The sequence below is a fragment of the Xiphophorus maculatus genome, chromosome 8 (assembly GCF_002775205.1).
Source record: "Xiphophorus maculatus strain JP 163 A chromosome 8, X_maculatus-5.0-male, whole genome shotgun sequence".
Taxonomy (NCBI): Eukaryota; Metazoa; Chordata; class Actinopteri; order Cyprinodontiformes; family Poeciliidae; genus Xiphophorus; species Xiphophorus maculatus.
In genome coordinates this window covers 27,638,534-27,664,482 of record NC_036450.1, presented here as the reverse complement: position 1 = coordinate 27,664,482, position 25,949 = coordinate 27,638,534, and the positions used below count along the sequence as shown (strand labels likewise).

At 40.6% G+C, this 25,949-nt stretch overlaps 1 protein-coding gene and 1 long non-coding RNA gene across 3 annotated transcripts in view; one reads left to right on the top strand and one right to left on the bottom strand.

The window, feature by feature from the left end:
* The window catches only part of mapkap1 (mitogen-activated protein kinase associated protein 1), a 31,621-nt gene extending 6,046 nt beyond the window's left edge, over positions 1 to 25,575 (bottom strand). Inside the window, exons 1-9 of one of the 2 annotated variants that reach the window (XM_023337949.1) lie at positions 25,313 to 25,575; positions 24,124 to 24,584; positions 9,117 to 9,206; positions 6,336 to 6,484; positions 4,931 to 5,103; positions 4,640 to 4,816; positions 4,124 to 4,233; positions 1,985 to 2,092; positions 1,543 to 1,683 (exon numbers count right to left, since the gene is read on the bottom strand). In XM_023337949.1, coding sequence (XP_023193717.1) covers positions 1,543 to 1,683; positions 1,985 to 2,092; positions 4,124 to 4,233; positions 4,640 to 4,816; positions 4,931 to 5,103; positions 6,336 to 6,484; positions 9,117 to 9,206; positions 24,124 to 24,406 — 1,231 coding nt within the window. In that variant the 5' untranslated portion in view covers positions 24,407 to 24,584; positions 25,313 to 25,575. The remainder of the gene's footprint in view (positions 1 to 1,542; positions 1,684 to 1,984; positions 2,093 to 4,123; positions 4,234 to 4,639; positions 4,817 to 4,930; positions 5,104 to 6,335; positions 6,485 to 9,116; positions 9,207 to 24,123; positions 24,585 to 25,312) is intronic. The other variant, XM_005809980.3, reaches the window with a different exon arrangement.
* On the top strand, positions 13,966 to 16,692 carry LOC111609454. Its single transcript, XR_002753130.1, has 3 exons — positions 13,966 to 14,391; positions 15,846 to 15,992; positions 16,094 to 16,692. It is a non-coding gene; the product is annotated as an uncharacterized LOC111609454 (long non-coding RNA).
* Positions 25,576 to 25,949: the final 374 nt, after the last annotated feature.

Genomic DNA, 25,949 nt, shown 5'->3' with positions numbered 1-25,949 from the left:
ATGTGGGGTACCCCAAGGTTCAATCCTAGGGCCCCTTTTATTCAATATTTATATGCTCCCACTAGCTCAGGTTATAACAGGAAATAATATTAGCTACCATAACTATGCAGATGACGCACAGCTCTACATTACGATGTCACCAGGGGACTCAGAACCCATCCAATCACTGAACAGATAAATGTGTGGATGTGCCAAAACTTTCTCCAGCTGAACAGAAACAAAACTGAAGTTATTATTTTTGGACCTAAAGAGGAACGATGTAGAGTCAATGCACAGCTTCAGTTATTACAACTGAAAACCAGCGATCAGGCCCGAAACCTGGGAGTAGTGATGGACTCTGACCTGAACCTCCAGAGCCACATAAAGACAGTTACAAAGTCGGCCTTCTATCACCTGAAGAACATTTCCAGGATTAAAGGACTAATGTCTCAGCCAGATCTAGAGAAACTCATCCATGCATTTATCTTCAGTCGTATTGATTATTGCAACAGCGTCTTCACAGGTCTGTCCAACAAATCAATCAAACAGCTGCAGCTGATCCAGAATGCTGCTGCTGGCGTTCTCACTAAAACCAGGAAGATAGAGCACATAACACCAGTTTTAAAGTCCCTTCACTGGCTCCCTGTAGCTCAAAGAATAGACTTTAAAATACTGTTGTTAGTTTACAAATCACTGAACGGCTTAGCACCACAATACATTAAAGATCTGCTTTTATTGTATCAACCTTCCAGACCTCTCAGGTCTTCCGGTTCTGGTCTGCTCTGCATCCCCAGAACCAGAATCAAACGAGGAGAAGCAGCTTTCAGCATCTATGCACCACAAATTTGGAACAAACTTCCAGAAAACTGTAAAACAGCTGAAACACTGACTTCTTTTAAATCTCAACTGAAAACCCACCTGTTTAGAATTGTATTTGAAATGTAATCAATTACAAATTTATTGATGGAACTTGACTTAAAGATTGATTCTATATTGCATTGTGATTCTGTGTTTGTAATGATGTAAAGCACTTTGAAATGCCTTGCTGCTGAAATGTGCTATACAAATAAAATTTGATTGATTGATTGATTGATTGAAATACCATGTGTAAAGACACACAAGAAGATGCACTCTATACTCCCAGGTCCAGGTAACGATTCCCCAGAGGAACAGCCAGCCCCTGGTGTCCTTCTTTCTGGGATGTAGACAAGTGTGTTCAATCATTCCAATTCTTTACCTATAACTTTAATTGTGGATTTTTTTTCTACATTTATTTGCATGTGTAGACTACTTGAGTTGTTGCTCATATGAACAGTCCTCTAGAACTATCATGTTCCACACTGCCCTGAGTGGAGACAGGCACAGAGTGAGTCTGTATCATTTTCCATTAGTTTTAAAAGTACTGCCTCCATCAAGAATCCTTCAGCATATCTTGTCATTATTGGTCAACGTTTCACACATTTAACTGTCTTTTTAAAACAGACTTTATACACAAGAATCAGTACAAACAAAAACATTTTCATATCTGGAAAAGACAGCAGCACCTCACTGAGTAGCATGTACCTAGCTGGACATCTGTGGTGAAACGCAGCTTATGAATCAAGCTGATCTTGAAGGACTTGTAGTGGTGACTGCTCAACATGTCTTGGACTGTGGTTATATCAATAGTAGGGTCCTCCTCAGAGCTCTCCTCACCTCTGGAGCCTGTAAAATGAATAAGCCGAGTTAAGAAAAGAAGTCTAAATAAAACACAAGAGCTCCTGATAATAAGATCTCTGCTCACTCACAAAACTTTCACTTTTCCTTATAGAGTTTTTAGTGGGCCTGCGTTTGGTCTAAACTTGCTATATACTGTACATATGGCATAGAAATGATTTGAAGAATATTTCATTTGGTGAAGCAGCAGCAGCCGACAACATTCTGGGATGGTGAATTGCCACAACAGTCACTGAAATGAAGTTTGCAGCAGACCTCATATTTAAACCTTCATGCCGAGTTTACTCACTGTTTTCTCTGACCAGGCAAAACTCCAGGGTGTTCTGGCTTTCCAGAGTAGAATCCAGGTCGACTGCAACATTCGGCTCCATCTGCTTCTCCAGACGATACATGGGCCCTGTAGGAGTGTCAAGGGATCACTTTCATTTACCATTCAGTTCCTTGTAGTTGTTCACAGTCTGTAAGTCAGTTGTCAGGGAATTTTTCTTGATGATTTGCATTAACTGTAAGGGCTGATTCATATATAGTGAATCAGCCCTTCACTATATATGTGAAGGGCTGATTCACTATATCAGGCCTTCACACAGATACCTCCAAACAGAGGTATCTGTGTGAATCTGTGTTTTGGAGTTTTTACAGTGCATACATTAACTGATTATTTCAAGTTTAAATGTTAGGGCAGAGGAAGCAAAGACCATGTCTTTAGTACTCAGTGGAGAAGTGTTCTCTAAAATGACTAATACTGCCTCTATATGCCAAATCAAATCGAGCCACCGGAGTAGCTTGACAGTATGAGGGAGCAATAATTGATGACAAATGGTACCAGTTGGCTGCAGAACTAAAGAGGATACAGTGCATCTTTGAAGCTCACGTGTTTTCCACAACAACTAACTGGATGTTTTTGGCGAAGACAGCAGAGACCGATCAGATTTTTAAAAGTGGACAACAGCCAAACACCTTTTGTGTGGGTTGTTATGAATTGAAAAATAGACTTATGTGCACAACACACATGAAATGAATGAAAATGTCTAAGAAATTACATGTGCTTCATTTAAGACTGACATAACCAAGTTCCACTCTACGCCTACTGTAGTCCTGAGAAAACAGCTGCCTGGGAGCTCATACCTACCCTGCTTTAACAAGGATCCTCTAAAGCAGGGGTGGGCAACTCCAGGCCTCGAGGGTCGGTCTCCTGCAACTTTTAGATGCGTCTCTACTTCAACACACCCGAGTCAAATAATGAGGTCATTAGCAGGACTCTGGAGAACTTGACTGCACTTAGGAGGTGATTCAGCTGTTGGATTCAAGTGTGTTGGACCAGGGAGACATCTAAGGACACCGGCTCTCGAGGACCAGGATTGCCCACCCCTGCTCTAAAGGCACTTTTCCACTAGCCCGTCTTACCGATTCGGTCCCAGTCATTCCCGACCAGAGTTATTTTTCATTAGCAAATCCGGCGCTGTTCTGCCCAGCTGTTCTCATGTATTGATACCTACTTCAGGGGTAGTACTAGCCACACCGAGCCGAGTACAGCACCAAACCAATTTAAATGATAGCTGACCACATTCATTGATTAGCTCTTAATGACCTCACATCAAATTCCAAAACAACATTATAGTTTAGCTGTGAACAGCAGACATGCCATTTGCTATCAGAGAGCTGCTCAGTATGGAGGAACAATTATGAATTTAATCACAAGCAGAACCAGGAACACATGCAGAAAGTTTTGGAATGACTGATTTAACAGCGCCGCAGCAGCTTGTCTCACTGAGGAAAAGGCAGCAATAAAGGAGAGAGAAACGGTTCTCTCAGAGCTGTAATTTTGCACCGACAGTGTGAAATGCCGGAACGACATAATATTAGCTTGTGATGTAAAATTTAATTTTCTTTGGATTCTTTCTTAAACAAACTTAAACATAAAATACTTGAAAATGAGACACCAGACAAGTGAATCACAGTAATGTCATCAGTCAGTGTAACAATGAACTGATGCGGTGAAGCTACCAGTAGCAGGACCGCGGAGCTGAGCCGAGAAGCTACAAACACTGAAGAGATCGATACAGTCTAGCCAAGCATGTTTAATTTTACACAGTACAAGTTTAACAATTTGCTCAAAGTCTAAATTGGTATTGTTGTGCATTTAAGGTGTAAAGTTTACCTTTGAGCAACCGCCCCCCAAAGGAATCCCCGCTCCCCCTTTTGCAAAAATTTCCGCCAGCGCCCCCTGCCGTCCTCTGAACGTCCCCCGGGGGGCGGTACCGCCCCCGTTGAGAAATGCTAGGTTAGAGTGAGACTTGCCAGTGCGAAAGAGTTTTTTGTGGTTACATTTTTAAAAATTTAACCCCAAAACAACCATCGCATCATAACGACCAAAAACAAACACTACGCACACCACACCAAGAACTTTGAGCGACCAAAGCATCATTACCTGACCCTTTCTGTGAACCCTTTCTCTTCTTGAGTGCTTTTTGGAGAATCTCCTTCATGGTTACCTTCAGACTATCCACAGGAATTAAAGAGAAACCATGAGCAGCATTTCTAAAAAGAAAAATATGGAAACAGTGAGGTATGGAGAGTCCAACTATAAATGCACAGCAAAAGTTTCAAAGCCTGAAAATGGCATCATTATTCTGTGTTAGAACAAACAAATGATGCCATCATCATTTGTTCATTCTAAAACACAACATTAGTTAATAATCAATTTTATTTTTAGTTCACTTCTAATATCAAATTGAGATGTCAAAGGACACATTCACACACTGATAATGGATAGTAGCAATAGCTGCCCTTTGGCAGTCTGACAGAAGCCAGGCTGCCATTTTGTGCCATTGGCTCTTCTGACCAACATCAGCAGGCAAGGTGCATGAAGTGTCTTGCCCAGTGACAAACAACCAGACTGGGTGGAGCGCCCTATAATATTGCTTCTGCACATTTTCATACTTACATTCTGACAAACAGTGACTGTCTAGAAGTCAAGCCAGGTGAAGAGTATTTCTCCACCAATGCTAGCGTGCTAAAGCCAAACTTATGGATTGGCTCATTGGAATCAAGTGGTGGGAAGTCAGTATCCACCTCACCATCATCCTCAGCAATGTGAAGGCAATAGGCCTCCACATTCTCACTGTAAGCAAAATAACAGTGTTAATGCCCTGTATATAACAACATAGGTGAACAGGAAACACTGTTAATGAAGAGCTTTAACACAAAACTGTATTTGGAATTTGTTTGTACTCACCTGAGTTTGGGTTCTCGTCCCTCGCTTGTGTACTGCCAGCAGATGAGTCCAATGAGGTCGTGAACACGAGCGTTTGCAATGGTGACCACTGTCATCGGATGCACTTTCTCCTGAGTCATCTGCATTGAGAGGTAGACATCTATCTTCTTGGTAGCTGTGGTACCTATGTGACCCTTGAGATAAAGAGAGAAAAGACTGTATATTAGGGGTGCACCGATTTCCTTAATATTGGGTGATCGGTGATAGGCCGATTTTTTTTATTTCTCCATTTTTTTTCTCCGAAGAGTTTTTGCGGCGCTAGTGGCTCGTATTTTTTCGACAGTAGGCAGACAGGAAGGAGGGTGAGGAGAGGGGGTAAGACATGCGGCAAAGGTCGTTGGGACCGGGAATCGAACCCGCGACGTCCCCGTCGAGGACTAAGGCCTCCAAACGTGGGGCGTGCTAACCCCCTGCGCCACCACAGCACGCCCCATAGGCCGATTTTTACATGTGAAGCAGATCTTATCCACCGATGTCATCAACCTCGGCAAAGGTCTAAAAATTTTCTTTTCTCCCGTGAGAAAGGTTTGACTGACAAACTGGCCGACCAAGTCATGTCTGCACATTTACAGTTAACAATAGTCACCCCATTGTTGCCAATTCAGGAACCTTCTTGATATATTGAGCAACATTTCAAACAAAAATTGGTATCAACCAAAATCGGAATCAGTAAGTTCGGCTTTTTAAAAGATCGGTAATCGGTGATCGGCCAGAAAACTGCAATAGGTGCATCCCTACAGGTGATGCTGAAAGAAAACATCAAAATTTTGTATTTACTGTATGTAGTATCTCTCTTACAGCATGTAATGTTTTTAAAAAAAAGGCAAACTTTGCTACAATGGAGTTACTAAATAAATACAATATTTTGATATTTAGCTCACCACCATCAGCATGTGAATGATTGAATGTACTTTGAAGAGCTTTGGGGTCCTCTCAATTTGATACAGTGCTATTCAAGTACAGAGCATTTACCATTTAATGGAGTACAACATCAACATTTTGTTTCTAAATATAACCGAATAAAGTGCATAAGTTACAGCTAATGAGTCAGTGTACCTTAACTTGTTAAAAACTGGTGCAGCTTAAAAACAAGTTTCACTTATCAAATCTTTAGAACTTGGACAAAATACTTATTGATAAAAATTTGAAAAATAGTATTAGATTCCATGGCACCGTCATGTTCTTCATTTTACATTAAACAAAGATATACATTTTATTTTTTACAAATAATTACATTAGCAGCTTATGAAATGCATTTAATAAGCTGAATAGATGTCATCATTTGGCAGTGATCAAAGCTTCATCGCAGTTTCATCACTAACATATACCAAAGCCCTTCAATCTTCATGGCTCTCCATGAGCTTACCTTGCCATCAAATTTAGAGTATTCATTAAAGGGGTTGTTGAGCTGCTGTGGACACTGTTCCAGCCGTAGTGATAAGGTGGATTTGGCCCCAGCTGTTCGCGGCCTGTCTTTGTAGTCCCGCTTTTCAAACAGAGATCCCAAATCTTCCGCTGGACAGAAACAAGAAAGCAACAAAATTTGGAAAAGAAAAGAAAACAACATTCAGCAAACATAACTCAAGTCAACTCAAAGAATTAAAAAAGATCAGAGTAACTTTATTCAGTCTTAACTACCTAGATTGACAGCCAACACACTTCTATTTCTTTTGTACATTTACACAAAAGCTTTTTGTTTAAATATGTACAGGAAATAAATCCTAAAACAGATAATTAGGTCTACTTTAAAAGTGCATTTTGATTGGCTGTATACTACAGAAATAAGATTGAACTTTTGCCCTGTAATGCATATAGTGGCTTTTCAAAGTGCAATTTTAGAGTGTTCACATGCACATTAACAAATTACACCTTACTATGTTTTCACATATAATCTTCCAAACAAATTTGCTCATTCTTCAGTTGGTCTGTGTCACATTATAAGAGATAAAATGGCTGTGAAATAATTTATCATGGTCTCAAACAATTGGAATTTTCACCAGGGTGTTTACACTTTTGTGAACTAAATACAAAATACTTAATGTGTCTGTGTTTAGTTCTTGATATTTGTTTTATATAGTCTTGATGCTGCAGAACTCAGTTATAGCTTAAATGTACATTAGCTGATAAGTTTCCACTTAATTTTATTTAGAGATCATGGGGAATTATCATTGAAGGAACAAGTTTTTAATAATAAGGCTGCACCAATTGCAGTTTTCTGGTCATTAAAAAGCCTGACCTGCAATTCCGATTTTGGCTGATACCGATTTTTTTTGTCTGAAATGTCACAAAATGTAGCAAGAAAGTCGCTGAGTTGGCAACATTGGGGTGATTATTGTTAACTGCAAACCTGCAGGCATGAACTGGTGGGCTGGCAAATAAGTAAAGCTTAATTATAAAGTGCTTTTCACAAACATAAAATCACAAGGCGTAGTAAAATAAAAATCAACCTTAAACTATGCAAAGCATAAAACAAACATAACAATAAAATCATGACATAAAAGCCTGGAAAAATAAAACCGTTTCCAGTTGCTTTTCAAAAACATCCACAGTGTGCAAAACGGAGCAGCAAGGGAAAACTGTTCCACAGTCTTGGGGCCACTAACTGAAAGAGCAACCAAGGAGCAACCAAGAGATGTAGTGTTTGGAACGAAGATCACGAGCAGCAGAGAATTTAGTTAAAAGCTGACAAAGATGATCTGGAGTCTGACCATTTAAAGCTCAGTACATCAGCACAAGTACTTTAAGACGAATTCTAAATTCGACCGGTAGCCAATGTAGAGAATATAACCAGAGTGATATGGCTGAATTTACTGGATTTGGTGAGAAGTCTAGCTGCTGCTTTCTGTATTGATTGCAAACATGAAATTGGGAACCTATCCAGGCAGGTAAAAATGGCATTACAGTAGTCCAGATGAGATGACACAAAAGGATGAATGATTTTCAACTCTGGAGACCTATTTTAGAAAATGGGAAAAAAAAAAAAAAAGAATGGAAAAAAAGTCTTAAATCCGATCTTTTTCTAGTGGGCCAAAAAAATTTTACTCAGCTGATTTTTACCCGTTAAGCTTAGAAAACCAATTTGAGGTTGGTTTTCTAAGGCTTGGGTGGTTGCTGAGGCAAAAACTTGGGCATGGGAGGAGTTTGGAGAAGCCAAGGAGAAAGACTTCCGTACGGCTTCGAGGCGATTCTGGTCTGCCATCCGGCATCTCAAGAGGGGGAAGCAGTGCAGCACCAACACTGTTGATAGTGGGGATGGTGTGCTGCTGACCTCAACTCGGGATGTTGTGGGCCGGTGGGCAGAATACTTCGAAGACCTCATCAATCCCACCAACATTGAGGAAGCTGAGCCTGGGGACTCTGGGTCGGGCTCTCCAATCTCTGGGGACGAGGCCACCTACGTGGTTAAAAAGCTCCTCGGTGGCAAGGCCCAGTGGGTGGATGAAATTCATCCTGGGTTTCTTAAGGAACTGGATGTTGTAGGGTTGTGTTGGCTGACGTGACTCTGCAATATTGCATGTACATCAGAGTCAGTTTTTCTCTCTCTGTCTTTTTTTTATTTTTATTTATTGTTGTATAAAAATTAAAGACAGATTAAGAAGAATTGTTAGGTGTACCTTGGCAAGGAGTTGGTAATTATCCTGATGCTGTATGTCCAGTTGTTGTTTACAGTGGTCATTATTACCATTATTATTATTATTAATAGATTTTCTTGTCTTGTTATGAGAGTTAGTTGTAACCATTTTGTCTATGTAATATAATTTATTTGTTGGCTCTTTAGCCCAGTATATTGATCAGGCACATGAATATTATAATATGGTTTTAATTACAATTTTTTGATAATCATTGAGTCAGTAGTAATATATTTCATTAAACTGAAATAAGAAGTAGGACTGAAAAAGTGTTCACTTCTTCCTACTCCTTTTCAAACAGAAAAGTAGTGGTACACAAAATATTTTGTTCTTGGTTATGTATGCACATGTATCCTCTGTCCTAATGATTGCTTTTTTCTTGTTTTTAAAAACCTGTCTGAAGTAAATAAATCATATCAAATTTAAACCAACGACCTTCTTGCTGCAAGACAACAGTGGTAACATGGATTTGCTCAAATATTTTGATATTGGAAGCAGAAAAATTGAAGGATCCATACCAGAATGAGAGCTTGTCCTTTCCTTCCACTGAACATTTTTACATTTGATTTGATTTTGCCGTTCTTTTCTGAGTCTTTCAAGTCTTTGTGCTGCAAAGAAAAACAAATTTTACATTTCTTTTACATGCAAACATTTCCAAGCTAGTACAAATCTGTGGAATAAAATTCATAGTTTATGTAAATCACACCATGACAGTCACAGTCGACTGAACCATTTACATTAAAGCATCTTCAGTTTCTACTAAAGCCACATTATCCATCTATGTAATAACTATGAATTAAAATATCTAGTTTAAAACAACAAATTAAAGATGGTAATGATTGTTTTAACTTTAAGGAATAATAACCCCAATACATATTTACATTGTATAAAATGGACACAGTACAGTATACAAACAGTGTACACATTCAAATGTGAAATACAGTGGAGAACAGCAATGTCTTGATTTTGGGCATATACACAAAAACATCAATTATGTCAAGAACCCCCCGCCCCCAAAAAAACATAGGACTTATTACCAAGGTATTGGTTTACCCCACTCATCTTACCAGCAGCACCAGGCTTTTCACAGCTTTCCTGTTGGAATCCTGATGAGACAGCCACCACAGGTCAGTATTTAAATCTAAGTGCAAAACCTGAGAGGAATGTAGAATACTACCCCATTCCCAGAACCCTGAGCTTAACACCACAAAACAGTTTACAACTATCAAGAGAGTCAAAAGGAAAGGTGATCTCTACCTTTGGACTCCCTCGTGGCAAAACCATATTCACCTTTTAAGGACAAGTCGCTTGAGGCAGATTTAATTCTACCCCTTTAATTGGGGCTCACTAAATGGAGATTTCTGCATCACATCAAATCAGAGATGCACCGATCATTCAGGGAGGAACTAGGCCAGTTTATTCTGGTCAACTTTCACAGGTAGACCATTTTGGTCCTGTCAAGAGTCAGAACCCCTTTAGGACTCTGAAGCTTTACCTTCCATTGCCTTACACATGCTTTGAACTTTTTCTCCATTTTGTTACATTATGGATTCAACTTCAGTGCATTCCACAATACGTTGTACATAATTTCAAAGTTGAAAATAAAAAGTAAAACCTCATTGTGTATAAGTTAACAAACCACTTACACGTGCTTTTTCGTATCTGCAGATTGGCTCAGACCCAGTGAGACTGGATGGAAAGTATCCGTAAATATCAGTTTTTAACTCTTGACAGAAATTTGGTTGGATTTAGGTCTGGACTTTTAATGGCTACTCTGTCATATAAGAACATGCTGTGATCTAAACCATTTAATTACTTAGTTGTGCTAGTAACATAGGGAAAGCGTGATCCAGGTGTAGTAATTTTCAGTTCTACATGTAGACTAAAAAGTTGACGTTTGTCCAGAGCAACTTCCTTGGCTTGTAGCATACTACAAACAGAACTTCTTATGGGTTTTTTTCAGAAATTACTTTGTTCTAGAGTAATAGGTAAAGTTCAGATTTGTTGAGTGCAAGACTGAAAACCGATCATCTCACCTGACCTTTGCAGCTAAAAGATATATACAGCATGGAATATATAGTTTGCTAACCTAATCCTGCTTTAAACGTCCCCACAGCTTCTCTGACCTGTCTACAGTGTTCCTTGGTCATGATGCTGGTTATTCTCCATAAAACCTCAGAGGACAGAAACACAGATTAAATTACACAATAGTAAACTGTACTTGCTTAGGTGACCTCTGGAGAAGAGTTTATATTTTGAGTGTAATTATCAGAATACAGCTGAATATTAATGCTGAATATTAATGCAAAACACTCAATGTTTTTCTTTTCAACTTTGAATTTCTGCATTATCTTGATATAACAAATAATATCCCAGTAAAATATATTTAAGTTCATAGTTTTAACATGACAAAACAAGCCATATTAAAAGTTCACAGCATGTAAACATTATAAGAAACCGTGAATGTGTTGCATCACAGTCAATAACAAAACAGTCAGTGTGATTCCATTGTCTGCATGATCAAGACTCCAAATATGTACTTCATACAGACTGAAATTACTGTAGTTTACAATGAAAACTGGGTCCATTTGAAATAAAAATCTATTGGGTCAACCAGATTTGAACCATTCTATCGGTGCATCTCTGCATCAAACAAACCCATATCCCATCTTAAGCACAATGATGAATGATTTGAGGATTAGCTTAAATGGCAGATTTGGTATTCTGACAATCAAATAGAAAGTCTTACACTTCTCATCATGGTATCAAACAGGTTATATTGTAAATTCAATGACATTCAGGCAACAGCTTCAAAATTTGCTGACTGAATCAATGAGACCATTTCCAGGTATACTGTCTAAAGACACTTTAAAAGAAGGGAGTTACTAAGCAAAAACAGGGAAACCTGTAATATGCTAATATTTTTACATTTTTGAGTATTAAATACTTAAGATAAAATGAGACAGGGGTTGCATGCAAATATGCTTGTCTAGTTTGGGTTATTCTATTCTTTCTTCATTTGTCAAGATGAAAGGTCTGGCAGGTCAAGAAAACAGCATTTATAATATCTCACAATTTAGAACCAATTCTTTCTCCACTTGATCTAAACCCACCATATGCTGTTCATAAAGAATAACAAAGCAGAAGCAGTGTGTGAAAAGGTACCTTTGATCAAGCTGGTTCCTCAGTGGTAAATTTAAGCTGTAATATATTCATACCCATGGCAGGTTTAGCTCATAAGTTAGCTTTAATTTTACAAACACATTTTTTCTGACTAGAAGCAGAATCAATGTTTGTACTGCCCCAGATTGACTCAACGCTTAAGAGGCAAAGAGGCTTTCCAGACTCTCAGCCAAGTGTTTTCATTCATTACTCAATGGCTTATTTTAAAAATACAATTGTAAAAAAAAAACAGATGATTTTTTTTCAAGATTGATACTCATTTAAGATATTTTGTAAGCCTTGTTATTGAGAGCACCACCTCTTCTGCCGTCATCTGTTGGGGAAGCAGCATCAGAACTGCTCAACCTGATAAAGAAGGCTGGCTCTGTCCTGGGGACGACAGTGGAACCTCTGGAGATGATGATGCAAAGGAGGATTCTTCATAAAATTAAGAAAATTATGGACAACTCTGGACACTGTATTTCCCTTTGGGATCACCAAAGTATTTTTGAATTTGAAACAAATTTGAATTTTGTTATGATTTGATCAGTGCATATTTTATCTATAAGAAAGAAAAACTTCTCAGCTGAATGAAAGTAAATTCTAATATAAAGCTGCAGGTATGTGTGTGAATATTTGGGACATCAATGTAAATGACAGACAGTCTCTTTTAAAAACATCAATTTACAACTCTATAGAATTCTGGAAGATGGTCAATTCCAGAATATAATACATGAAAAATTACTAAGCAAAATTTAAAAAAAACAACAACTACTGACTTAGACTTAGACTGACTTTATTGTCATTTTGCATACACAGGGTGTATACAGAACGAAATTTTGTTGCATACGGCTCAGGACAATGTTTTGAGGTTCCAATGTTGTGAGGTTACTCCAGAATAAAATAAAATACAGGATAAAATATGAATATAAAATATAAAGTGCAGGACTGACAGTAAAATGGAAATAATTTTGCTATGTATATGTGCAAGGTATGAAGTGGAGACCAGTTTTTGAGTGCAGTCCAGTTAAGAGTTCAGCAGTCTGATGGCAAGTGGGAAAAAGCTGTTTCAGAATCTGGTAGACCTGCACCGGATGCTGCGGAACCTCTTTCCAGAGGGCAGCAAGGAGAACAGTCCATGGTGGGGGTGTGAGTGGTCACTGACGATGTTTCGGCCTCGGGACACGCATCGCTGGGATAAAATGTCCTGAATGGAGGGAAGGGGGGCCCCGATGATCCTCTCTGCTGTCCGCACCACTCTCCTCACGTTCTTCCAGTCGGAGGCGCTGCAGCCTCCACACCACACAGAGAGGCAGCTGGTCAGAATGCTCTCTATGGTGCTTCTGTAGAACGTCTTGAGGATGGGCGGGGGCAGGTGTGCTCTTCTCATCCTCCGCAGGAAACACAAGCGTTTCTGTGCCCTCTTGACCAGAACGTCTCTGGTCACGTCGGTGTTCACAGTCCAGGTGAGGTCGTTTGTGATGTGCACCCCCAGGAATTTGGTGCTGCTGACAACCTCCACAGCCGAGCTGTTGATGAGCAGTGGAGCGTGGCTGGGCCGGTTCTTCCTGAAGTCGACGATCATCTCCTTCGTCTTGTCAACGTTCAGGATCAGGCTGTTGTCTCTGCACCAGTCCACGAGCTGCTCCACCTCCTCTCTGTAGTCCAGGTCGTTGTCGTCTCTGATGAGGCCCACCACCGTTGTGTCGTCCGTAAACTTCACGATGTGATTGGTGGCGAACCTGGGGACGCAGTTGTGTGTCATCAGAGTGAACAGCAGAGGGCTCAGGACGCAGCCCTGAGGGGAGCCTGTGCTGAGGGTGATGACATCGGAGGTGTGTTGTCCGATCCGGACTGACTGAGGTCTGTCGGTGAGGAAGTCTAGCAGCCAGTTGCGCAGGGGGTGCTGAAGCCCAGGTGTCCCAGTTTTTCTGCCAGATGCTGTGGGATGATTGTGTTGAACGCTGAGCTGAAGTCCAGGAACAACATCCGCACATGAGTGTTCTTCTCCTCCAGGTGAGCCAGGCTCAGGTGTAGGGCGGAGGAGATGGCATCCTCAGTGGAGCGGTTTCGGCGGTAGGCAAACTGGAACGGGTCGAATGTGGAGGGGAGTCTGGAGACGATGTGTTCTTTTACCAGCCTTTCAAAGCACTTCATCATGATGGGAGTCAGTGCCACAGGCCGGCAATCGTTGAAAGAGGTGACTTGAGGTTTCTTTGGCACCGGAATGATGGAGGCAGTTTTGAGACAGGCTGGCACTGTGGCTTGGTCCAGTGAGCAGAGGCGGAGCTAGAGGGGGGGCCGGGGGGGCCAGTGCCCCCCCAGCCATCTGATTGGCCCCCCCAGCGGCCCCCCCAAATGATCGACATGTCACGACACCCAGTCATTCCTTCACAGTAGGTAGCACTATGTACCACAATGGGTTGTGACACTTGTGACTGTTGTGACTGCTCAAAAGCAGCAGGGGGCGATATGCACCATTTACGTTTATTGTGATACACCATTTGGACACAACAGAGTTGACCCAACAGAAGAAGAGAAGGAGAACCGCGAAGAGACGATAGAGAAATATTGTACAGCTAAGAGGAATACAGTCGATTTGACTCCAAGACGGATAATCTGACTTCAAAGGTAAGTTTTACAATGGTTTACTACTACCAATAAAAAAACCCCGTTAAAAACATTTTGTGCTCAGCCAGGAAATAGTTTCTGGTAGTTGAGTTACTACTATAAGTTGCGAGCATCAAGCTAACAATGCTACAGCTATAGACATACGTAGACGCCGACTTAGTGAGCGAGTCGGCCAGTTGCTATGATACGTCACGTCTGCCAGTCAGACTCGTAATGCACGCAGAAGCAAAAAGTATTGTAAAGACGCTGACGTGTTTCAGTGTGTTTACCACTCACGTCTGCCTGAACAATGTCGGGAGGATAAATACGGGAAGTAAAAAAAAAAGTATCCAACGTGGTGCATGTGTTATCAGACAGAATGGATCACGACATTCCTGATTATATGACCTGCCAAAATCCTCTGGTCTGTAATGCTCTTTCTTTCTAACAGCGATTTCTTATTAGCTCTCGCATTAAATAAAACTATACAGAATGAAAAATGTTAGCTATACTAAGAAAATAAAAATCAGAGTAGTTACTTCTGGCCAATATAATTACATGGGAAATATTTATTGGCTCAGAAGCTGTCGTTTGGCCACAAAGTCAAGAAATTCTGTTCATAAAATTGTGTTCTTTCTTTCTTACCTGTGAAAGGTAATGCTAATGGAGCCAGCTTGTACTATAAAATGAGTGAAAAAACTCCACACAAGTTCCCCACTGACATTTGCTATTTTTACTAATTCTTTTCTAAACATTTTCTATGAAACGGCAACACTTTGTTAGAGGTTCCGTTTCCCCTAGGAAAGGGCATGAACTTGTGACAATTTAATCTGTTACTCTTTTTGCTTTATTATGTTTTCCATGAAATGTTTAATTTATTTAAATTCTTATGTGTTTAGCTTTGTCATTTTCTTTTATGTTTTCTTTTATCTTATCGCTGATGTTTAGCACTTTATTTCAGCTCTGGCTGCTGTTAAAGTGCTTTATAAATAAAGTCGATAATGATCATGAACAAAAACAGGTTAGTCGGTCCAGTAGCTGAGAAGTTTGAATGCTGAACATACAGCCACAGTCTGTTTCCCCTGACCTACACACTGGAAGTGGGGATCTATTAACACTAAGTAATAGGAAGTGATACTTGGCATAACATGACTGGCTTGTTTTTTTTCCTAGGGTCAGTTGAGAATGAAAAGACAGGGAGGCAGGATAGACAGCTTCTTTATAAAAAGAAGCAAATCAGGCACAGATCAAACAGGGTTCAGCTCTGACATCAGCAGTCCTGGTAGCTCATGTCCTGAGAACAGTCACGAGAAAGAAAGTCTGGCAAACACCAATCCACCATCACCAGGTCAGAGTATCTACAGAAACAGTCAAATTCCTGCCCCGTTTTAGGTTATTTTTACTTGCTGGCTTCTGCTAATGTGTTTCTTTAATTGTTGGTTCAATTATGTTAATGTACTGTTTTTACAACGTAGTTCCATCAAAGGAGGAGTCTGAAAACACAGAAAGCTCTGCGCCTGACCAGGATGATGATGAGCCAGAAGGGGCAATTGCAGGAGATACCACTGATCTCTTCTCAGCAGTGTCCAGCACTCCTTTTGCTTTTCCAAAAGGACCCAGTGGTAATTTTACTTACACTAAGACCTGCTTAGTAGCTGCACAATTTACATGACATAATGATCATGTAAATTATGTGTACATAACCATTGTGTCTGTATTCCAGATATTTCAAAGTCAAAAGAACAGGGCCCTGTTCAGCCAAGTTTGACAAACTTCCCCAGAACTCAGCATGGAACAAGAAAGAGAACTTTTCACAGCTCCTGGTACAAAGACTATTCTTGGTTAGAATATTCTGTTATTAAAGACTCCTCCTACTGCTTTGCCTGTAGGCATTTTTCTTTGCCTAATGCACCAGATAGTGTCTTTGCTTCGCATTCCGGCTTCAGTAATTGGAAAAAGGCATTGTCCAAGGAGTCTGGATTTAAGCTTCACTCAAAGTTAGAGCACCATGTAAATGCAATGTATGCATGGAGTCAATATAAAAGGGCTAAAAGGGCTACTTGTACCAATGATAGTTTAGGAGTCAGTACATTTGGTCATAGCTGCATTAAGTTCGAAAATAAAATGCACATGTAGCATCTATTAAATAACAGTTTCCATAACATACAACCTTCTTTTTTGAGATATTGTAATTGTGAACTGTGTGACACTGCATTCTCATTGTAAGTCTTGTCTTGTTACAATGGTGTCATTTAGAGGTTAATGTCCACTTATGCTTTGTGTGGCATGCATTGATAATAAACTGCAAATTACATGAGCAAATCTCATTTCATGAGTCTTTATTTATATATAGTATGTGAATGAAAGTACTTTTACTGTATTGTCATTGTCATAGTCAGTGGACCCCTTACAGATAGCCCTGGCCCCCCATTCGCCCCCCCAGAAATAAAAGTCTAGCTCCGCCACTGCCAGTGAGGTGTTAAAAATGTCTGTTAGGACACCAGCCAGCTGACCTGCGCATTCCCTGAACACCCGCCCAGGTATGTTGTCGGGGCCTGGGGCCTTCCGTGGGTTGACTCTTTTCAGAGTCTTCAACACATCGGCTGTGTCCAGGCAGAGTGCCTCCTCTTCCTGGTGGGGAACAGTTTTCCTTGCCGGAGTACTGTTCAGTGCCTCGAACCTCCCAAAGAAGTTATTGAGTCCATTTAGAAAGTCAGCATCAACTTCACCCACTGGGGGGGAGGATGGATTGTAATCTGTGATCGCCTTTATGCCTTGCCACATACTCCTGGTGTTGCTGGTGTCGTGGAAGAACTCCTGTATTTTCCGACTGTGGGTTCGCTTTGCTAACCTGATAGCACGGTTCAAGTTGGCTCTCGCTGTCCTCAGTGCCTCCTTGTCGCCAGACTTGAAGGCTGAGTTCCGTGCTTTTAGCATTTCCCGTACCTCCTTAGTCATCCAGGGTTTTTGGTTGGCCTGGGTGATAATGTTCTTAGTGATGCTGACGTCCTCTGTGCATTTGTTGATGTAGGCTGACACAGTCATGGCGTACTCATCGATGTTGATCTGGTCGTTGTAAGTGGCTGCTGCCTTGAACATCTCCCAGTCAGAGCACTCAAAACAGTCCTAAAGTGCCTCCATGGCCCCCTCAGTCCACACTCTCACCTGCCTCACTGTAGGTTTTGTTCTGATCAGCAGGGGCTTGTATGCAGGAATTAGCATAACAGATAGGTGTTCTGAAAAGCCAAGGTGGGAGCAGGGGGCTGCTCTGAATGCTTCTTTGATGTTGGTGTAGGCCAAGTCTAGAGTATTTCCTCCCCTGGTTGGAAAATCCACATACTGGTTGAAGTGAGGGAGAACAGTCTTCATGTTGGCCTGGTTAAAATCCCCAGCAATGATGAAAACGCCTTCTGTGTGTGAGGATTGCAACTCACTGATGGTCCGGTAGAGAACACTCATAGCCTCTTTAGTGTTAGCACTGGGGGGCACATACACAGCAGTGATGCTAACAACAGTAAACTCCCTGAGCAGGTAGAATGGTCTGCAGTTAACAGTGAGAAGCTCGATGTCCGGGGAGCAGTAACTGGCAACATTCATGGCATTTTTACACCAGTTGTTGTTGATGTAAATACACAGCCCCCCTCCTCGGGTTTTACCACTGAGAGCGCTGCTCCTGTCTGCGCGGAATGTAGCGAGCCCCTCCAGGCTAACAACGTTGTCCGGTATGGATGAGTTGAGCCATGTCTCCGTCAGAATGAGAGCGCAGCAGTTCCTCAACTCTCTCTTTGAAGACAGTTCTAGTTGCAGATGGTCTATTTTGTTGTCCAGAGAGCGGACGTTGGAGAGGAAGATGGACGGAAGCGGCGATCTGTGGGGGTTAGTGTTTAGCTTAGCTGTTAGTCCACTTCGACAGCCGCGCTTCCGCTGCCGGTCGCACCGCCTTCGCTTTCTCCTCCTCCGACTAGTGCTGCTACGCGAGTCCGCTGCGGGCCGCTGGGTCTTGCTTCCGTAGCAGACAGTACTGAATAGGTATTACTCAATTAGAAGGGTCACTTTTTGTCTAGGAAAAAAAATGCTGCAGATAGAAAAGCAGAAATGTATGCCTTTATTTCTTACCATTTTCAATATAGAGCTTCTAAAACCACAAGCACATAAAAAATCTGGATATTTTTCTATAAAAACCTTGGTGCTTGGAGTGTTAAGTTTAACTTATGAATCTTCCCAGATATTCATTATTTCTACCTACCTTTTGTTTCTCAGCCAAGCTAATCGTAAATAGACAGCTATTATTCTGGAGGAATAGTTTAAACAGCTGAAGGCGTTGCTCAGCTGGAACCGACAGCAACACTATGTCAACGGGTCTTTCCTTCAACAAGCAGAATGTTGGTGGGGGGTTGATGATGTGGGCTTGCTTTGCAGTCTTTTATGTATAAAAGTATTCTAGAGTCAAATGTGATTCCGAGTACAATAACAGATTTACAACAGAATGGGTGAGATATAAATGAAATTAAGTATTACAGTGTCTCAAAATTCAAATTCGTTTCAAATTCAAAAATACTTTAGTGATCGATCCCAAAGGGAAATACAGTGTCCAGAGTTGTAAATAATTTTATGAAGAATCCTCCTTTGCATCATCATCTCCAGAGGTTCCACGGTCGTCCCCAGAACAGGGCCAGAACAGAGCCAGTCTTCTTTATCAGGTTGAGCAGTTCTGATGCTGCTTCCCCAACAGATGACGGCAGAAGAGGTGGCGCACTCAATAACAAGGCTTACAAAATATCTTAAATGAGTATCAATCTTGAAAAAAAAAAATCATCTGTTTTTTTTTTACAATTGTATTTTAAAAATAAGCCATTGAGTAATGAATGAAAACACTTGTCTGAGAGTCTGGAAAGGCTCTTTGCCTCTTAACCATTGAGTCAATCTGGGGCAGTGTTGTATAAAGTACTGAAATCTCAGAGTCAAGTAAAAGTACAAGTACCTCTCCAAAATATGACTTTGGTAAAAGTCGAAGTCACTGACTGAAATGTTACTTGAGTAAAAGTCTTAAAGTATCTGGTGGGGGGATGCTGCCCACTGACGCGGCTCAGGGATTACGTGACACGCAGCGCCGTGCGCAGTGCCCTACAATGCACTGTAAGCTATGTAATGTGTTTTGAGGCAATTGACCAAAATCCCGGACAATTTTTAAATTCCCCCCGGACATCTTTTTAGGTCTGAAAAGTAGGACATGTCCGGGAAAAAGAGGACGTCTGGTCACCCTATCACCAGCTGGTGGTTCCCCTGGAGCCGTGTCTGACGTAGTTGCAGTCGTTGTGGTCTCCGTCTCCTGCTCCTTGCGGCTGTTCCTGATTGCAAGACTTGCTTTGTGTTTAATGGGAGAAGCGAAACAGGTGTATCCTATTGGTGGTGATGAACAAGCCCAGGCAAGTAGGCTACGGACTTTGTTCGGTAGCCTACTTGCTACTTGCTAATCAGTAGGTGGGGTCAAAACACTTCGTTTCTCTCTCTCGCTTTTTTGTAACGAGTAACTAAACCACACATTGAAAATGTATCGGAGTAAAAGTACGCAATTAAGTTCGGAAATATAGTGAAGTAAAAGTGAAAGTCATCAAAAATTTTCATACTCCAGGAAAGTATGAAGTACTCCAAAATATACTTAAGTAAAGTAGTGAAGTATTTTTACTTCGTTACTATACAACACTGATCTGGGGCAGTACAAACATTGATTCTGCTTCTGCTCTTGGCTCCCACACATTGAGCTGTCGGCTAGGTGTAGTGATCAGTCCCTCCGTTTCAAACTCTTACTAATGTAAGAGTTAAAGAGCTAAATGTAACTGATATTTGCTACCTTCGACAAACAAAGCTAAGTCTATCAAAGCAATCCAGCCAATTTTGATAGATTTGATTTCCAAGGCATAATTCAGCCAAATTAATGAAATAAACTGTAGTCTGATTTTTATTGTTAATGTGTTTCTTATTATTGTGCAGTGAAAGTAAATAAAAGGTGTTACATCTTTTGCTCCAACTTACTGGAGGGTTTTTTGTTTGTGCTGCAGGACCACAGCCAACTCCTCTCTTCAGCGGCTCTGACAGAGCCTGTGCAGCATTGCTGTTGCTCCTTTTAAACTTTGGACTGAACCATTGTTCTAATAATGGCGGGGGTTTGTAAAAATTCATTCTTATTTTTTTCTTTCATGTATGGCAAATTTATTTCATTCAGTTTTTTTCGCCTTTTTATATTCATATTGTTTAAATACAAAGGTTTCTTTTATATTTTTTTTTTTGTGGGGGACAATTCTAAACTTTTCTATTATCACCCCCACCCCGGGATTTCCCCCCCGTGTATGCTCGTTTCATTGTGTGGCCAAAAAGCCAACGGAAAAAAATCCACATCCGAAGCAACTGTGTCAGTGAAGTAGCTAAATATGCTAGTGCGGGTTATTTGCGGCCGCTTCTTTCACCATCCCACCCTGCAATAGCTGTAGCAGTGACGTGCGGTCAGGGGAGTCATCATGGAAAAATAATATGTAATGGTAAGATAATTTATATTGCTATTTTTACCCTGTGGTTTGTATTATAAAGTTTTTATTTTTCATTTTGTTTAACCAATTAAAAACATTTTTTCACAATTGTTGAATTTTCACAATTTCCCATTCAAATGCTCGGAAGCATAGCTGGTGAGGCAGCAGCGAGCTAAGCCTCATCTTGGATTGCGCAACCTCTGAGTAAGTTGGCTGGCTGTCATTCGATGAGAGCATGTTCCTCCTGTCTGTATGTCGCCAATAAAATGGTTAAAAAACATTTAATATACAAAATGATTTTCCATAATTTAGCTTATGTATAGCCCTGTGACAGACTGGCAACCTGTCCAGGGTGTAACCCACCTCTCGCCCGAAAGGTAAATAGGTACCATCACTCATCCCAACCCCACTAGGGACAAGGGTGTACAGAAAATGGATGGATGGATAGCTTATGTACAGTATATAATGTACAGTGTTTTTGTCAACTGTGTGTGTTTAACGTGCTTTGTGTGCGGAAGAGTGATCCTAAAAGGCAGAGAATAGGTCCGAGGTGAGGCAGACAGTTTTCTTGCCTCATAGCAAGGGGCGCTTATGATTCCAGACACTGGTCTTGTGACTCCACGTCTGCAGAGTAAGTGACAGCGAGCTAGCCACACAGTAAATAAGTCAAGTGCAGTGATATACTGTTTCCTCCTCTCTTCTGACTTCAACATGGATGACTACATTTCTACACTTAAGCAATTTTCTAAAGTGAATTTTCAATCAAAGCAGGAAATTACTAAATTAAGACCAATACCTGAGCTGAAAGGTTTGCTTCAAACTACGAGACAAAATGGTAAAATGGCTGCTGTTTCAAATGGAAAGAAAAGACAGGCTTTGTGGATGTCCTGCTAGATGTTCTGCCTTCTTTGCTATCCTTTCTCAACTTGTATAGAGGATAGACTTGGCTTTGGAGCCAAGTACATCTGATATTTTTGTGCAGAATAAGTGGCGCATGGACTTCAATTATATGTAAAGGTAAGACGGCAATAAATTTTTTTTGTTTAGTTTATTAATTAAATGTGCGTTTTGTGAGCTACAGCTTGTATTTGTAAAGAATGCAGAAAAGAAACAACCCACAAACTGTTGTGCTACAGGGATTCCCCCAGTGTATTATACGCCTGGTGGGCCACCAAGCTTTACTTGTGTCCCCACCAAGCTAAGCATCGCTTATTTTTTAAAGTCTTTTTAAAATGTGTGGATTTTTAAGACTTTATAGTTGGTGTTCAGGTATTAATCTTCAAATCTTTTAATAACACATAATTACCAAGTGATATTTTCAAATTTCCTCTCAACCATAAACATTCTTTAACTCAAAAACACGACAGGCCGCTGGATGAATGACTGCCCTTGGGAAGGGAAACCTTGAGTTAGATTAGCACCGGTAGCTATAACCTACAACAGCAATCACTTATTAATAATTGCAAAATAAACAGTAAGCCTAAAATCATGCTCCTGCAACAGACTTAATGTTCAGTTCTTTATGTGGGAAATATTTGAGTGTTCTTTTGGTGTTGTCTCCTGAAGTATAAAGTGCCATTGTTGTCAGTTGCTATGGCAACGAGTCTGTGTGTAGCTTGGCTGATATAGAGAGTGAGAAAGAATTGGTTTTGAGTTGTACTTTAACTGTTTTTCCCTTTGGTGTGGAGCATAGCACTAAATTAATAATACCTACATTTCCAAGTTTCATTGAGTTAAAATTATTCTACCACGGCAGCACAGCTATGGATGGCATGTAAAGGGATAGTGTTTTTGCTCTCCAGCGTTGTCCGCATGCATGAAATTTCTGTATGTAAACAACAACATTCAGGAGGGTCTATATTTGCAAATCTGATTATTATTAAGTCAGTGCCTCACCAGCTATGAACTTTACCGCACGTCACTGAGCTGTCGGCAGGGTTAAAACAATACTGTTACATTTAAGGTGTGATAGCTGGTGTTCCCATATATTCCATAGCCTAAAAGCTCTGATGAAAGCCGGCTAGTAAGTTGCTAAAATGTAAACAAATGACGATTCAGGTTTGCGACGGAAGTCAAGCCCATAGTTTACGCAAAGCCTCATGGGGGCTAGGAATAAGGTGGATAGCACTTATTTTATTGAGTTTGCTAAGATGTGTTCACTTTATATGCAATGTCATTTTAACTTTTCGATCAACAACCAATCAAAGTTAGCTCAGTGCTTGCCTGCTGTGGATTTTAAGTAACATGACTAGGCCTGTCGCGATAAACGATAAATCAATTAATCGTACGATAAATTAAAACTATCCACGTCATTTTAATTATCGGCATTATCGTCTCTTCCGACCTTTTTCTCTTTCTGTTAATGACACTGAATGAAAAAAGGCTCAACTCCGGTGCTCTCCACTGACTCCTCCCTTCCTCATTTCCTTAGTGTAAAACCCAGCGCACACTACACGATTTTAGAGCTGTCGTTCCATTGTCGGCCCATTTTCAAAACCTGACAGACCACACATTAGTCGACAGAAATCCTAGGTATTTTTTTGTTAATGGAGACTGAGAATCCATTTTATTTTTGTTTTTGGTTGTTTTGTTTATCAGCTCCAGTGTTTAGTGTTCTTTTGAAAATAAAGTGTATCTATCTTTGGCAAGAAATCGCATGCATTATTACGTCATTTCCATTAAATAAGTGTAAAAAGGTCTTCAAACAATATTATTGTTTATCGCAATAATTTTTGAGACAATTAATCGTTCAGCAAAATTTGCTACCGTGACAGGCCTAAACATGACACAACAACACACACTGAACGATGACACCAACAGTTTGATAACTAGGATCAAATTGGTATGGATGGACTTGACCTTGGATCTGCCTGTATGACTTCATTACGTTGACTTTTTTCTACAGTGACTTGAGACAATGTTATGAGTTGGCTCTATATAAATAAACTGAACCAGTCCTGCTTGTCTAAAACTGGCTACTTCCAGTTTCATCTAGTCCACTCTCCACATTTCACTGAATGATTTTTATATAGCTAACATACATCTGATCCCATGATTTCACCACAACAGCAATCATTTTCAATGACCCATAAGAGTCACAGATTGGACACAGCACCACAGAACTACAGAGGAACGGGCTTTCTGGCTGCCTGAGCTGTACGACCTGTTACAACTGGGCCCAACAGAAAGCCTGCCCAAACAACCAGCAAGCGCCTGCAGATGGGTTTACCTGTGTTGGAGCGTCGGCGGATGCCAAAGTCCCAGCTAGAAGTGATGTCCATGGACTGAGAGAGGTCACAAGTATGACTGTCCACCATGGTACCACTATCTTCACTGAGAGAGGTGGACTCAGATGACCCACAGCTGCCGCTGGTTACCAGAGTAAGCTGGCACTTCTCCAGATCCACATCCTGGTCTATTAAAACCATCTCACACATTCCTGTATCATCACTGGTCACATGGGACTGTCTGATGTGGGCCAGGATAATTGCTGGATTGTCCAGGAAAGCCATTTCCTGAGTCTTACAAAGCAGAGCCTAAGGCTTAGGGAGGTTTGGCTTTCTTTTACCTTAGGGCTCTTTTCCAAAACAGTTCCTGTTGAATGGCGTTAAAGCAGTGGATTATGATGAAGCCTCAACTCCTCCTGCTGCTCTAACTACTGATTCAGCTCCATCGTAGAACTATCAGCACCTGGTTGGAGTGAGAAGGCTGTTAGCATGAAGCAGGCTGGAGAACAGGGCTCAGTGCTGTTATTCACACAGACAACATTATCCTGATGAGGACCAGGTTTTGTGAAACAGAACAGCAATCAGTGATAAACTCTCAAGGAACTTAAGCAACAACATTAGTGACTTAGTACTTGTAGTTCAGACACTTTCCAGTTAGACATGAGGGAACAGCAAACATAAACTATAAAAGTTAACCATAAACACAAGGCTGTCTACAATTTCAACAAATATTGCTGTTGGAATGGAGAAATCAGATCCAACGGAATGACTGTGTTCCAGACAGCAGTTCTAACAGGAGGTTAGATTTGTTTTAGACAAGCATTAATAAGCAGCTGAACTCAGCTTAGAAAGTCTCAGTAATCTCATCAAACTGATGTTCAGGAAAGATTTAGTGTCAAGTTTTTGTTAACAACTGTTGAAATGTTTTAGCCCAGACGATTTCATGGTGAGCGTGTAAATAAAGCATGTTGCTATATGTTTAGACTAATGCTCAAAAATAATCAACTGACCAGGCTGATGTTAGCAAAGAGGGCTATTGCTGAGCCTCCTAATCTAACCTTGCAAAGTAGTTGCGTTAAAACTTCTAAAAATAAAATAGCTTGCACATTTAGCACCAAGGTACACGTCACACACTTCAACATGTCACTGTACACAAAAAGGCTACAAACAGCATTTGATAGATTTAGTTACCTCGTAAACCAACCCGGGGATCACGGAGACTGGATCTGGTTAGCTGGCTGTAGTTAGCCGCTATCAGAACCTCTTAAAATCCCACCTTCAGAACTGACAGCCAATAGCGGGAACAAAGGTCTACGACAGCGCATTATCCGTGGTAACTTGAGATAAAGCAAATAGTTATTTTCAGTGTTAACAAATACCATATAACAGAATCACAGCGTTACTCCCGGACAATTCCTTATATTTTGGTGCGTTTAGTTTGCCTCGGAAATCGGAACTTTATCATAGAAATGACGTCACACCAAAATACTTTGAAGTTGGAAATCTTAATCTGCCATCTAAACCTGATCTTTATTACTGTGCAAAGTGTCTACATCAATCACGGTTAGCGATATAGGTCGAATCCTTAAGCATGTCTTTCATCCTATGACTAGATGAAAGACTAGAGGGACTACGTGACAAAATAATACACAGTATTGGTGAAACTTAATTAATGACATACAGACCAGATGTTGAGCTAATGAACAGTTTGTCAATGCTGAATTTGAATTAGATGTAGGGGTTGGTAAGTTTTTTTTGTTTTTTTTTTGTTTTTTTTTTCGGTTTGTAAATGAAAATTCCAACATTTGAATACAACTGTAACACAGCA